At 52.1% G+C, this 14780-nt stretch overlaps 1 protein-coding gene across 1 annotated transcript in view; it reads left to right on the top strand.

Annotated features, from left to right (window-relative positions):
• EPHB1 (EPH receptor B1) overlaps window positions 1–14780 on the top strand; it is a 69060-nt gene that overhangs the window by 23657 nt on the left and 30623 nt on the right. Inside the window, exons 2-3 of the mRNA XM_063407798.1 lie at window positions 1473–1537; window positions 5401–6082. Coding sequence (XP_063263868.1) covers window positions 1473–1537; window positions 5401–6082 — 747 coding nt within the window. The remainder of the gene's footprint in view (window positions 1–1472; window positions 1538–5400; window positions 6083–14780) is intronic.

The raw sequence follows: 14780 nt of genomic DNA, 5'->3' as shown, positions 1-14780 counted from the left end.
CAAGCCCCTGGCCCCATTTTGACAAGGGCCTGGAGTGACAGGACAAGGGGGAAGGGCTTCCCACTGCCAGAGGGCAGGGTTAGATGAGATGTTGGGAAGAAATCCTTCCCTGTGAGGGTGATGAGGCCCTGGCACAACTTCCCAGAGAAGCTGTGGCTGCCCCTGGATCTCTGGAAGTGTCCAAGACCACGTTGGATGGTGCTTGGAACAACCTGGTCTAGTGGAAGGTGTCCCTGCCCCTGGCAGGGGGTGGAACTGGATGTGCTTTAAGGTCCTTTCCAACCCAAATCATTCCTGGATTCCATGATTCGAGGCTGGAGAGGAATTGTAGCTGGGAGACCTCATTTTTAGCTGCCTTCTGCCATATGGAAAATGACCAAAGCTATAAAGTGATGTGTCACAGCATGAAGGTCACCACGCTTTTCTGTTTCCCATGCGGAGCAGGAGTGAAACGTCTCCTCTCCGAGGGCACTGTGAGCAGGAACAGCCTGACATGGTGCAAAGCAGGGGGGGCTGTGGGCTTTGAACATCCCTGGCTGTGTCACCGCAGCATCCCAGGGCCTGCTTGGGGTGCAGAAACTTTGCCAGCTCCCAGCCCCTTCTCACTCCGTGCCTGGGGACTGCCTTGCTCTCCCTGCCCCGGGGTCACACTCACTCCTGGGAGGGGTTTTGGGAGCGTTTATCACTCGTGGCAGGGTGGGGAGTTCCTGGACACGCTTCTCCAGCCTCGCATCCTGGAGCGGCCGGCAAAGGGAGGGGTTGGAAGATTAATCGGAGCCTTGTTTCCCGCTTGTGATTGCTGGAGCAGCCGTGGAGAGATTAAAAGCAGCAGCCACAGATTCCTGGGCTGATTTTTATTTCCTGCCCTTTATTCCTCTGGTTGCAGCCCTTTCCCTGGCACTGCTGTGAGTACCTGGGACCACGCAGGAAAGGGGAGGGATTGGGGATGCTGAGCTCTGCCAGTTGCCAGCGGCACATCTCCTCCTCCTGTTTGGTTGGGATGCAGGAATTGAGGCAATTAATCTGCATGTCTGCTTGCTGCAAACAAATAAATAAAACCTGGAGGGTTTTCCCCATCTGTTTCTTTATGGTGTTGCTCCTGCTATTATTCGTGTTGTTTTTTGTTTTGGCTTTTTTTTGTCTAAAAGTAGGAAATGATGTGACTGTGAAACAGGACATCTTTTGATTTTTAATTTTTTTTTTTTTTGGTGATAGTATTTTCCTTTCCTGAGCAGGGAAGGGTCAGAGCTGGCAGTGTGAGCTGGGTTCAGGCCGTGACTCCTTGCAGAGCACCGTTTGCTCCAGAGCAAAACTGCCTTGAGTCCATTTGGGCAGCTGCTGTTGACTCCTGAGCTTTCCAAGGGTCAGGTGCATGTCTGGGAAAGCAACTGAGTGTTCTCCCATGTCTCTGTGCTCATAAAGTAATGGAAAACTTAGAGAATAACTAGTTTACTTTGCTTCTGTTTCCTCAGAAACTTTGATGGATACACGGACGGCGACAGCCGAGCTGGGCTGGACTGCCAACCCACCTTCAGGGGTAAGCTCCACTCGTCCATCTGACCCTTATGTGATCTAAGGGGGTCCATGCTTTTAACCCCACTATTTCTAGGGGTAAAAGGCTGGTGGGAAGCCAGAGTAGTCACAGTGGGAACAGCAGTGCCCCATAGGGCTGGTGTGGGCTGCCAGGTCATTGCTGTCCATCTTTCCCCAAGCCATTCCTGGGGCCTTGGTGAAGATGGAGCTTGTCTCCATCTCCATGCTCTCTCTTCCCCTTCCTGTCCTCCTTCCTCATGAAGGGTTCAGCCCCATCACTGCTCTCCATCCCCCTGCTCGTGCCTTTCCTCTCCCTGTGCCAAAAGGCTTGTAATTAGGAAACATTAGCAGGCTCCAAACAGCTTTCATACCTGGAACATCATCCATAATTGCACTCGGCAGTGCTCTTCCTTGGCTATTAATGTCACTTTTATGAAGTAATGAGGAACCAAACACCCTGAGGCACTTAAAACATCTTTTTTATATAATATGAGCCTTTGAGGAATGGAAGCATAAAATAACCTGACTCACATTCTCCTGGCAGAAAAAGTGAGAGATGGAGCTGTGGGTAGGAGGGGATGTGAGCTGATGGATGGGCACCACGGTGGGACAGGCAGGCTGGGAGCAGCAGCAGGGCCCATCCCTGGGGACTCCAGGATGTGGCACCAGGGGGGAAAGGATGCCAGGCTGCATCTTTGATCAGGTGTCACTGGCTTGGCCAAGTCTTCAAAAGAAATTATTTTGCACACCATCACCCACAGCAGGCATGAAATTCACTCCAGACATGTCAGAGCCCCTTGAATCGAGGTATTTTGCTACTGAATTGCTTTGGAAAAATTCTGGGCCCAGATAAATTGCTGGAAAAATGCAGGAGGGGCACGTGCAGGTGATGGAGACAGGATATAAATAGCTGCCTGTGGCTGCTGTTGCTGAAAGCCTGTGCGAGGCAGGCAGGGAGCTTGTGTTGTAAGGCATGGTGGTCTCACCCTCTGCAGAGCAGCAGGGTAAAGCCTCTCCCCAGCCCCATCCCTGCATCCCACTGTGTGCATCCCTCTGTGCCTCCCTGCAGCCATCCAAATCTCACTCCTCTGAGAGTTCCTGGAGAGGCTTCTGCTTTACAGGAGCGTGTATTAAATCTTCCGCAAAGTATTTAAAATGCCAAGTCTTTTATCAAAAGTCATAGAATCACGGAATCCTTTAAGTTGGAAAAACCCTCTCACACCATCAGGTCCAACCATTAACCCAGCACTGCCCAGGCCACCACTGACCCATGTTCCCAAGTGCCATAAAAGCTGTATGGACAGCTTTTACATCCCTCCAGAAATGGGGACTCCACCACTGCCCTGGGCAGCTGTGACAGACCTAGACAACCCTTTCTGGGAAGGAATTTTCCCTAATATCCAATCTAAACGTCCCCTGGCACAGCTAGAGGCCATTTTCCCTTGTCCTGTCCGTTGTTCCCTGGAGCAGAACCTGACCTCCTCTAGGCTGCATCCTCCTGTCAGGAGTTGTGCAGAGCCAGAAGGTTCCCCCTGAGCCTCCTCTTCTCCAGGCTGAGCTCCTTTCCCAGCTCCCTCAGTCACTCCTGGTGCTCCAGCCCTTCCCCAGCTCCATTCCCTTCCCTGGACACATTCCAGCTCCTCAATGTCCTTGTTGGGAGGAACCCAGAACTGGACACAGGACTGGAGGTGCCCCAGCAGTGCCCAGCACAGGGGATGCTCACTGCCCTAGTCCTGCTGGTCACACTATTCCTGACAGGATGAGAGGCTTCTGGCAGCTGCTGGGTGTCAGCTCCTTCTCTCAAGCTGCTCTCATCTCTCCTGGGGCTGGAGGCACTGGGATTTGATGAGCCACCTCTCCTGACCCTGGGTTGTCATTGGCTTGGGCTCCATGCTGGCTTTGGGTCCCTTTTGGGTCCCCTTTGGGTGGTGGCATCTCCCCATGGCATGCTGAGCTCCCAGAGGGGCTGCTGACCCCAGCCCACAGACCTCCCCCAGGTGGGGGCTGTTGATGTTCGTGCTGGGGGCTGATGCCAGCCAGGATGCAGGGCTGTGGTCTCCCAGGACGGGGTGAGGCAGGATGTGGGCTCTCCTTCTGCTCTTCCTGATGGACGTGTTTTAAATCTTATTGGAGTCAGAGAACAACATTGACTTAATCCCCAGCTCCCTGTGAATTATTTAGCAGTATCTTGTCAAAATGATGCATTTGTTGCTGTTAGAGCATTGGTGGCAGCAGCTGCTGACACTGTGGGTCCTTCCAGCCAAAGGACCTGCTGCTCCCAGTGCCCGGTACCAGGAGTGCTCAGCCCAAGGGATGCACAAGGCAGTGCCCGGACCTGGCCCTTGGAAAACCCTATTGAGGGTTTTCCAAGGGCATTTCATGTTGTTCCTAAATGCAGGAAACATTGAAGTGAAGCAGTGTTTGTTGGCAGGTTTTGGCTCTGAGTTTTGAAGCTCTGAGGTTTTGAGGATGATGAGGAGGATTCCTGCAGTGAGGACAGTGGAGCCGTGGGGCTGGTGTTAATGCTGGAGCAGAGCTCGTTGTCTGGCCTTAATTGGAGGCAGGGCTGTAATGCAAAGCCCAGGTGGGAGCAGCAAACAATGGCAACCTCCTCGGTCGGGGAGAATTGTACAGCTCCTGCTCTGAAAAGGTGTCTGGTAATGAAGGGGCACTGAATCCCCACGCCTTGTGCACGGGGGAGAGAGGGGGGTTTGCAGCGCTTTCCTGGCATGAGATGAGAAGGAAGAACACTGGGCTGGATGAGGGAGGCTTTACTGCTGTTTTGGTAACCAAGGCTTAACAACAATGTGCAACCTTGAGTTCTGATCTTGGCTTAAGTGTACCAGAGCTAAGTAGGTGGGCCTGGGAGTGAATGTTCTGCTGCACTTGTTGGCAGTGTGAGGAGGACCCTGCTTTGAGAACAAAACAAAAACCTGTGTTTTGTTACATCAAGGCCGTGGTTCACAGGAGGGAAGCTTGGGGATGAGTTGAGAAATGTGTTTGTTCAATAGAAAAGGGAAGAGGGGAAAAATCTGTGAGGTTTCAGGGTTGGTTGTGTTGCGTCAGCTTGTCAGGGCTCAGCGTGACAGGGCAGGGTGGTGTCACCTGTTGTGCCCTGTGTAAGCACAGGCATGAATGCTGCTGCAGCATCGCTCCTGGAAATTATCCCTGATACTGAGGGAGCTGCTTATAGATTGCCATATGAATAATGCTGTTATGAGGAGACTGTAAACATGGATTAGTTAAAATGAATGGATTATGAGGTTGTAAATCTGCCTGTAGGACTCTAATGCCATCATAGACTATTCACAGTTTGCTGCTGTCCCTTAATTGAAATTGTAGCCTGGATTATATTAATGCCCTTCTATAAATCGAATTGCGAATCTATATTCCCTCTCTCCACAGCAGTAATGTTTTATTTAGTTGGTTTTCTTTGCCGGGGGAAATGATCCCGTTGTGCTGGGAGCTTGGGGTCAGGCTTGCTCTCCAGCCCACGTACTGCCTCGGGCTTTAATGAAGCTGTAGCCTCATGTGCTTCCCTCCTGCCTCCAGATGCCTGGGCCATCCTTCTTCCCATTTTTACATCCTCTCAGGGCAGATAAGGCAGTTGCCCATGTGGAAAAGTCATTTTTAACATCAATTGGGAACAATGGGGAAAGGCATGGAGGGCTAAGAGGGTGGGGATTTCTTCTGGTCAAGGCCTGGTTGGTGTTCCTGCATGTGCCTCCCATTGTGTGCCCATAACCACATTCCTCATCCTCTTTGGAGCTTTGGGATTGTCCTCCCAGCCCTGCCCTGTGCAGGGTGAGCGGCCATCGCCGGGCCCTTTTCCTCCTTCTCACCACTTCTCCCTGCTCCTTTCTGCAGTGGGAAGAAGTCAGTGGCTACGACGAGAACCTCAACACCATCCGTACGTACCAGGTGTGCAACGTCTTCGAGCCCAACCAGAACAACTGGCTCCTCACCACCTTCATCAACCGGCGCGGGGCTCACCGCATCTACACCGAGATGCGCTTCACTGTGCGGGACTGCAGCAGCCTCCCCAACGTCCCTGGCTCCTGCAAGGAGACCTTCAACCTCTACTACTACGAGACAGACTCTGTCATTGCCACCAAGAAGTCCGCCTTCTGGACGGAGGCACCCTACCTCAAAGTGGACACCATCGCTGCTGACGAGAGCTTCTCCCAGGTGGACTTTGGGGGGCGGCTGATGAAGGTGAACACGGAAGTGAGAAGTTTCGGGCCCCTGACCCGCAATGGCTTTTACCTGGCTTTCCAGGACTACGGGGCTTGCATGTCTCTGCTGTCTGTCAGGGTCTTCTTCAAGAAGTGCCCCAGCGTGGTGCAGAACTTCGCCATCTTCCCCGAGACGATGACGGGCGCGGAGAGCACCTCGCTGGTGACGGCGCGCGGCACCTGCATCCCCAACGCCGAGGAGGTGGATGTGCCCATCAAGCTGTACTGCAATGGTGATGGCGAGTGGATGGTGCCCATCGGCCGCTGCACCTGCAAGGCTGGCTACGAGCCCGAGAACAACGTGGCTTGCAAAGGTAAGGTTGGCTTTGGGCAGCAAGCCCTTTGTGTTTGTGTCAGGGCAAATGGTTTGTCCCCAGACAAACTGTTTTGTGCAGTATTTCCCCTGGTGTGGTTTTGCTCCTGGGAGCAGGCAGGAGTTTGGGAGCGGTGGTCAGCCTGTGGTTTCTCAGTGTGCTCTGGGCAGTGGCCAGGCCCGGTGAGCAGTGTGGTGAGGGTGCGGGTGGCGGTGCTGGTGCCGCTGCCTCCCTGCTGGAAGTCACCTCTGTGATGTGGTGCCTTCAAAGTGCTGTGCTGGCTGGACAGGCCCTTTCATCTGCCTCGTTATTTCCCTGGCAGCTGCCATCGGGCCCGGCTGCCGTGGGGCTGCTCTGATTCTCAGTGTTAATTGGAATTGTTCTGCTGGTTTTTGGGTTCCCCGGCCACGCTGCCAGCATGCTGCTGCCTGCTGGAGTCGTGCAGTGTGAGGTTATAATATGGAAACAGTGCTTACTGCTTTTCATCTCCTTTTGCCCTTGTGGTGAATATTTCCCAAGTACCATTGGAGTGTTGCTTTTTTTTCCTATTGGCTGCCCTTTCCTTCTCCTCTCCCAAATTAAGGTATTGGCTTTGCACGCTGCTTGGAAGGAGGAGAGGAGAGGGCTTTTTGCTCGCCCTGTTTTATCAGTTCCAAATAGCTTCTAGAAGGTCAACACCACCAGAACAAGGAAGGGTTGGGAAGAAGGAGAAGGTCAAAGTGCTTAAGGGCTGGTTTGGCAGGTTGTGATGGGGGTCCAACTTGGATCTCTTTTGGTGCAGGTGTGGGAATGTGGGTACCACCAGGCTTGGCTGTGCTGCTCCCTGAGGGATCCCATAGGGTGTTTCTTTTCCACCTGTAACTCTGGATATGTGAAAATAGCAAAGCTGGGATTCAGGCTGTGCAGAAGCTTGTTTGATGGTTTGCCCTAAGCCTGGGAACTTGTGTAGATTCTCACCATGCAAAGCCTCATTCCTACCTGTCCAAGGTGGGGTTGGGGACACCTTCCTGTGCCAGGGCTCCGACAACCAGGAAGCCCCCAGAGTCCTTTCTCAAACTGCATGGCTGGAGGATTCCTATGAGTTCTGTGGTTGAGCCTTAGGGTGGTTTTGTTCCCCCCAGGAGTTTCCTGTGAGGAGCTGAAGCGCTCAGTCAGAGGGAGGGCTGTCTGCAAACTGAGCATTTCTGGCGAGACGTTCCTCTGCTATTGAACCAACACACAGAAAGCACACGTGGTTATATGGCAAAATGACATTTCTCATCATGGGAAAACAAATACTAATTTTAGCTAAACACTGGAATTGGGAAGTAGTGTCACTGCCAGAAATGGAGGAAAACAGTGACAATGTAAAAACTTGGGTTTTGGTCGTGTTGACCTTTCTGCCAGCTGGAGGAAGGTGGGGTCTTGAGTGCTCCTGACCCCTGGGAGGACCGTGATGCACCTTCTCAGGGCTTGGGGAAGGGCAGAGGATTGACAACAGCAGGATGAGAAGCATGGGAGCAAACCTGCCAAGGGTGGGTGTTAGACCCATCTCCATGGTTTTTCTTACTTCCTTTTCTTGTGCAAACTCCACAAGGGTTGTGAAGTGTTCATGCCATCAAAACTACCCGAGCAGATCCCAGGAAATGGGGGATTTGCTGGGTTTTCTGTGCCCTGGTGCCTGTCTCCAGCTGTGTTCCCCCTCCTCAGCACTGATCCCCAAGGAGAAACTGCTGAGTTCCTGGTGAGTGTTTAGCCTTTGCATGGGGAGTGTGCTTTGTATTCAGACTCCTTGAGCCGAAGATTAGGGATCCTGGCAGCTCCAAGGAGTAGAAATATCCTTTATAGATTGACTGGCAGCATGTGTGATCCTGAAAGGAACCAGAATATGCTGTGGGTGCAGGGCAAGCAGGTGTTAAATGGCACCAGGCTCATCTGTGATGACAGGAATGTGCTGTTTGATGATTCCATGGGTGCTGGTAAGATGCTGTCGGTGGAGGAGAGCTCTGATGGCTGTCCTTTCCCAGTCCTGTAGAGTATTTTCCAGTTCCCATGTCAGGAGGACAAAGAAAAGGCTGGGATTTCGTAAAACCTGTGTGTCTGAAGGCCCTGCTCAGTGCCACTGAGGAACCCAAATCTAATATATCCCACCCCCTCAAAGTTCACTAAAATCCCTCCTAAAGGTTTGATCCAGGGTTAACATCAGGAATTTTGGAAAATTACCTGCATTTGAATATAAATCTGACCTTAGGTTGGACTCTGGCTCTGTGGTAGTTCATTGGCCATCAAGCTCCTCCTTGCATCCCCATGGACCTTGGAGCTGGCAAGGGAAGACCTAAGCCCACTGCTGCCCTTCATGCTGGTGGGCAGGAGGTGGCACATTGTAAAGTTTAGAAATAAAAATTCCTTAGTTTTCTCAGAAAGGTTGTATTCTTCTGCCTGGTTTGCCTGGCAGGGAAGCTGCTGGGATTGCACCGTGGCTCCTGGGAAGCACACACTCCTGACATCTGCTCCAAACCTTCATCAGCCTGAGATGAGACACTTAACAAGCCTGTGGGAATTGTCGCCAAGGAAAAAAGACCAAAAAAAGAAAATCCCTCAGTATCTGAAGGCTGAAAAAATAGGCTTAATTCCTGCGTGGTGGGGAAAAAGATCGGGTTGGATTGTTTAGCTCCCCCAGCTCCATCTCCTCCCTCGCTCCCCTGGGAAGGGGGATGTGCCTATCATGGGGCCATTAGACCGGAGCGGGCTCGTGCTGACAGTGGAGCTTGGACCGCTCAGGGATTCATTAATCCTGGCTTTTAGTGGCACTTACAGCCCGAGGGACGCACAGGCACAACGTCATCTTCGTTGGGGTACTCAGAGCCCTGCGGAGATTATCCTTGTGTTTTGGGGTCAGAGGGATGGGGGGCTGCTACCACCACTGTGCCAGGATGGGCGTGGGAGAGAGGGGAATTGTCTTTGTGGATCAGCCCCGTTATTTGTTCCCCTCCCAGGCTGGTTTGGCACAGACTCCCTGGCACAGCTCTCAGCTGTATGCCAAAGCCCAGTGGACTGCCCAGCCCATCCTCTTGGTCACCCTGTGCCCATGGGGGCGGTGGGTCAGTGTGAGATGGAGGCTCTGCCTGAATCCCAAATGAATAATTCATTTGGTGCGTGAGGGAGCCCACGCTCTCCTCAGGCTGATATTAAATCCATTTGTCTTGCTCTGCCCTGTCCCTCAGCCCTGCTTTACAGCTTCCTTGTGTGGTCAAGGGGCAATGCATCATCGTGCTGGGGAGGAGGTGGGAGGGAAGGTGGCAGCGGGGATCACTGGGAGGCGGGGGAGACCTTGGATGAACGTGCTGGGTGGATTCTGCTTTTTCTCCTCAAGGAAGATCGTTAAACCCTTTCTCTCCTGGTGTTTGAAACCTGATGATGGCAAAGGAACCCCTCACTAGGATGCTGGCAGTTGTGTCTCTTGGCTTTCATCCCTTTTGACTTTGAGGACTGGGCACTGTGTTTCTGTCTGCTGGAATCACGCTGGCTTTCTCTCTGACCTTCCCAGTGCCGGGCACTAACTCGGGTGCACAGACAAGGAAAAAGTCTGGGACTGAACTCGCTTTGTGCTGAATTTCTATGTTGTATTTATAAACCCAGGAAGAAGGGGTGAGAGAGCAGTCCTGCTGCTTCCCCGCCTTGTCTCACTTTCAGTTTTCCCCTCCTGGCAAATTCCTGTGCTGGCGCGTTCGGGAGCCTCCAATCTGCTGCTGCTGGCCTGTCTGCTACAGCAGCTGGAAATCTGACCTGGCAGGGGGAAAAATCCAAATAAACCCCTCAAAACAAGAGCAAAGCTGGGCTGTGTTGCCTGCAATGCAAAGGCTGCTCATCAAGCAGCCTTGCTTCCAGGCCTCCCTGGCTTTCCACACAGCAGCCGCTCCTCTAGCCTGTCTCCAGCCAGGTCCCCCCATCCTTCCTCACCTGCTGACCGATGTGCTGGGCTCTGCCCAGCCTTTGCCAAAGCTCTGTGTGGGTTTATCCTGATCTCCTCCATCCCTTTGATTTCTCTGTCTCCTTTCTGTGTTTGTCCTTCCCTTCTGCCTTTTGTGTGGAGGAAAGGATTGGGGAAGAGAGCAGCGGGAGGGGCACGTCCGACCTTGAATGTTGAGGAGTGAGCGGCTCCATGCTGGTTCCCCTGTCAGCCTTCCCCCTGCTGAGTAGCCCTGGTGATAATTATTGATTTCCTCTACTTATCCATCACAGAAGATTGGAAACAATGTGATTTATAAAGTGATTTTTTAAATAATTGCGCACATTTTGCAATTAGGAGTAGAACAATTTGCTATCACTTAAAACAGGGGAATTGTCAAGTTTTCCCAATGAAATTGTTGCTTGTGCTGAGAACTGGGAATTTTTGGTCTCTGGCTGTGCCCTTGCCTGCCTTTTCCCTGCTCCATGGTCCAGCCTGGTGCCCCTGCACCATTTTGGGGCACCCAGGAGAGGTTTTGTTGGGTGATGAAGAGGATGTTGGTTTTGTCCCATGGGTGAATAGCAGCAAGAGAGGTCATGAGGACACAGGACCCTGCTCCCCGTGCCTTTAGCTGTATCTATCCCATCCCTGTGTGCTGCAGCTCCATGTCCAGCCTGGATTCCTGGGGCAGGGTGAGCACACCAGGCATTGGCAGGGCTGCAGAAAAGCCTTTTTTTTGCTTTTATGGAGGACCTAATTTTTTATTTTTTCTGTAATCTGCTGGTCAGTGCACTTCCCTGTGGTTGGAAATCATCTTCTTTCCAGCCTCTCTGCTGACCTCTCTCCTCCCCACCATTCCAGCATCTCATTCCAGCTTACCTGGCCTACAAGTGTTCTTTTTTTAGATGTTTTATTCTCTAAAACAGGAGGGGAAAAACAAAGAAGTAAAAAGAAAGTGCTTACCCTGCCCTTCTCTCCTTCCACCTGCCCTTGGATTTAGTTTAGCAGGGCACAGGATGGGGCCAGCAGCATCCCAGAGTGGGCCAGGTAGAATGAGAGCTGGGACAAAAAATAAATATTTAGCCTTGAAAACCATCAGCACTTCCTCATCAAGCTCTTTCCTGGGGACCAGGTTTAGGTCAACCAGTTTGTTCCCAAACCTTTCCAAACCTGTGGGCAAACAGTTGATGCACACTGGGGTCTCTGCCTGGCAACTTGGGTGGAAAGGAACATCTGCAACTGATGCTCATGGTGATTTAAGTGTTTTTCCAGGGAAGATGTTTCCCTGAGGGTTGGAATTGGGATGTCAAGCCTTCCTCCTGCCCAGCATCCCATGGCTGGGCAGTGCCAGCACTCTGGGGCTGTGGCTCTCCTCCCTGTGCATTGCTGTGCCTCTGCTCCCTGGGCCTTGGGCACCTGTGGCACACTACCCACTGACCAGCTCAAAAGCTGCTTTTACACCCAAATCAGAGCACCCGGGGCACTTCCCACCCCGAACGGCAGCAAAGATGTCCAGGGCGTGTTTTATTTCAGGCATAGCTGAGCCACAAACCTCTGACTGCTCAAAATGGGCCTTTTCCTCCCTTTTTTTTTTTTTTTCCTCCCTTTTTGTTCTTGTTTCTGGCACAATATCAAGTTTCCTGCCCCTCTCCCATCCTGCATCAGCCCAAGCGGCTCTCCCAGCTCGGGCTGTGCTGGGAAGTGGCAGCTCTGGCAGCTCCAGCCGAATCCCGGCGGAGGGAGGGAGGGAAGGAGGGAAGGAGGGAGGGATGCTCCCCTTTGTTGGAGGGGCTTTGCCTTTGCCTGGAAGCGATCTCCCGGCTTCCACCACTGGGTGGAACAGGCAGCCCAGTTTTACCACGGCCACACTGTGGAGGAGAAACAGTGGAATCACAAAAGAAAAAAAAAAAGAAAAAGAAAAAAAGAAAAAAAAAAAAAAAGAAGTGTGATTTTTCTTAAATTATGCCTTAGTGAAGGCATCCATTAACCTCCGTAATAATTTTGCAAGGAAAATGTCCAGGAAAACCTTGTTAACTTTCTTTTCTAATGAGTGTGATGGGTTTTAATGAAGCTCTTAATTAGACATTATTAGCCCAAGTGTGCCTCTGATGGATTCAGACCCTTTTCCTTCCTAGCACAGGGATGGGGAGGGTCCTGGCTGCTGTTGGGGAGGAGGCTTGGGCACCACAGCCACCACTCCCTGTCCCCAGATCATCCCTGTGATCCAGACCCAGAAAAAAAGGAGAAAGACAGAAAATACCCAGGAAAGGTATGAGGGGGGGTCATTGCAGGGTTGGGATTCCCAAGCTGGACTGTGGCAGTAGTGGCTTCAGAGGGATTAGAGAATGGCCCACAAGCTTCCATGTATGGCTTTATTTTCCCACTTATCAGGTTTTTTTCTCCTTAAATTGTTCCTTGGGCTGTTTATGTATTTCCCTTCCCTACCATGAGAACTTCTGAGTAAAAATAACATTGATTCCAGCCTTAAAACAGGAAGAAAAATCCTCCTTTGATTTTCCCACTCACCAAGGGTCTTTTCTTGCGACTGTTTGCAAATGGAGACAGAAAACTGCTTCCAAACCCTTGTTGTGTTAATGATCAATTTAGGAAACTTTCTGTGGTAGCTGAAGAGCCTGGCAAAATAAATTTTTTTGGGAATTTCGGGGTGCAGAGCTCCATGTGTGCGTATTCCTGAGCATCCCTGCAGCAGTGGGCTGTGAATCCCACCCATCTTTCCCAGCTTTCTGCACTCCCCCAGGCCAGGAGAGCTGGCTCTCGCCCTGCTGCCAGCTCGGGTGAGGCCTTTGCTGTCCGGCAGGAGCAGGGATTGTTCTCTGGACAATGGGAGAGCCGCAAGGAAGCGCCGGATCCAGCCCACGTCCGGCACCCGCATTGTTTCACCCTTGTTTGCAAACAGCCAGCACCTGGCCAACCCAGTGACTCAGCCAAGGACTTTTAAAGCCTTTCTATAACTTTTTCCTTTTTGCTTTTTGTTGGGTTGTTGGTTTGTTTTGTTTTTTTACAGTCACGAGAGAACTCCTTTGGGAATGGCTCTTCTTGCTGAGGTTTGCTTGCCAAGGGGTGGGATCTCCCCCGTGTCTGGGGCTGTGCTGCACCCTGCAGCCCGTGGCACAGGCGCCAGCGTCTCTCCCAGCAGGATAACAGTAATAATGTAAAACATAAAAATGAGTTTTTTACCCTGGCTGGGGAAGGGGCTGGAGTGGCTGAGGGAGCTGGGAAAGGAGCTCAGCCTGGGGAAAAGGAGGCTCAGGGGGAACCTTCTGGCTCTGCACAACTCCCTGAACGGAGGGGACAGCCAGGGGGGTCGGGCTCTGCTCCCAAGGACCAGGGACAGGACAAGAGGGAATGGCCTCAAGAGGTTTGGCTTGGGAAATAGGGAAAATTTCTTCACCAGAAGGAATGCCAAGCCCTGAAAGAGACTGCCCAGGGAAGTGACAGAATAACCATCCCTGGAAGTGTTTGAACAGCTTTCAAGATGTGGCACTTGGGGACATGGTTTAATGGTGGCCTTGGCAGTGCTGGGTTAATGTTTGGCATCAATGACCTTGGAGGGCTTTTCCAACCTAATGATTCTGTGATTCTGTAATAGTAATAAAAAAATGGATTTTTCCCCTCAAGCCATGAGATAACTCATCACCACTCCCTCATGCAAGGTATCACTTGGAAGCTCAGTTGGGCTGCAGTTGGGCTTTGTGGGTCTCCTGCTTGGGGAAACAGCCCTTCACAGATGATGTTTTAGTGAGAGACCCAGACTGGTGAAAAACCCATGGTCCAGGGGGAATGAGTTGCCCTGCTTTCCCCTGGCTGTCTAAGGAGGTTTGTGTGGGTTCGATGTGCCAGCTGAGACATCGCTGAGGAAGGATGGAGCCCGCTAGGATGAGGGAAAAGTAATCAGTGCAGATAGTAAGGATTTAATTTGCTCCCCTCTCCGAGCCCCGCCATGCGCTCGGGTGGTGACAAATGGAGCGGTGCCGTGGGTGTCAGCTCCGAGTGTGCTACAAGTGGTCATTTGTCACGCCTGGTGCCTCGGATCGCAGAGGATGCGTGCAGAGAGGAGCAGGGTGATTAAATCAAAGCGTCGCTGGCGCTCTCAAACAGCCCTTTGGAGGAGCCATGGGAAAACCCATCCGTCTTCAGCCAGTGCGGCGTTCACGGCCAAGGAACCTCCCTGCCTTCGCTGTGGGAGCATCAAACCAGAGTTGTGGGCACGCCAAATTGAGTTCTGCACCCAGCCCAGGGGGGAATTGCTTTTTTCCCATCCTGGGCAGCAGCCACGAAAATTTCATTAATGGGATGGAGGGAGCTGCATCACTTAGTTTTTGTGTTCAGCCCAGGATTCACCTGCTTGTGTCACATTTATTGTATGAAATGGATTTGAGGCAGGAGAGCTCTGGGCTGGTGTAGGAGCACCTTGGTGCTCTCAGTGTGTCTGCATCCTGCCTGAGCATGGCTGGGCTCCCAACAGCAACACCCTGTGAACAGGGAGCAGTTTCTGGGATAATGCTGTCCTTGTTGTGTCTCATCCCTTCCCTCCCTGGGGCCTCTCTGGGATGATGCTCTGGTGGGTGCAGGCAGAGCTCTGCAATCCCCTTGCTGTTCTGGGGGAGAGTTGTGGAACATGGGGCACAGAACTGTGTGCCAAGCTGGAGGTGGAGTGCTCCAGCCTCAGGTTTGGTCTCTGGACTTTGCTGCCTAAAACTTGTGTGTAAAAGCAGGGGCATCCTGGAAAATTATATACAGGGGGAATTA

Source organism: Prinia subflava, chromosome 11, assembly GCF_021018805.1.
Source record: "Prinia subflava isolate CZ2003 ecotype Zambia chromosome 11, Cam_Psub_1.2, whole genome shotgun sequence".
In the NCBI taxonomy this organism is placed as follows: Eukaryota; Metazoa; Chordata; class Aves; order Passeriformes; family Cisticolidae; genus Prinia; species Prinia subflava.
This window is presented reverse-complemented; position numbering and strand designations above follow the sequence as displayed.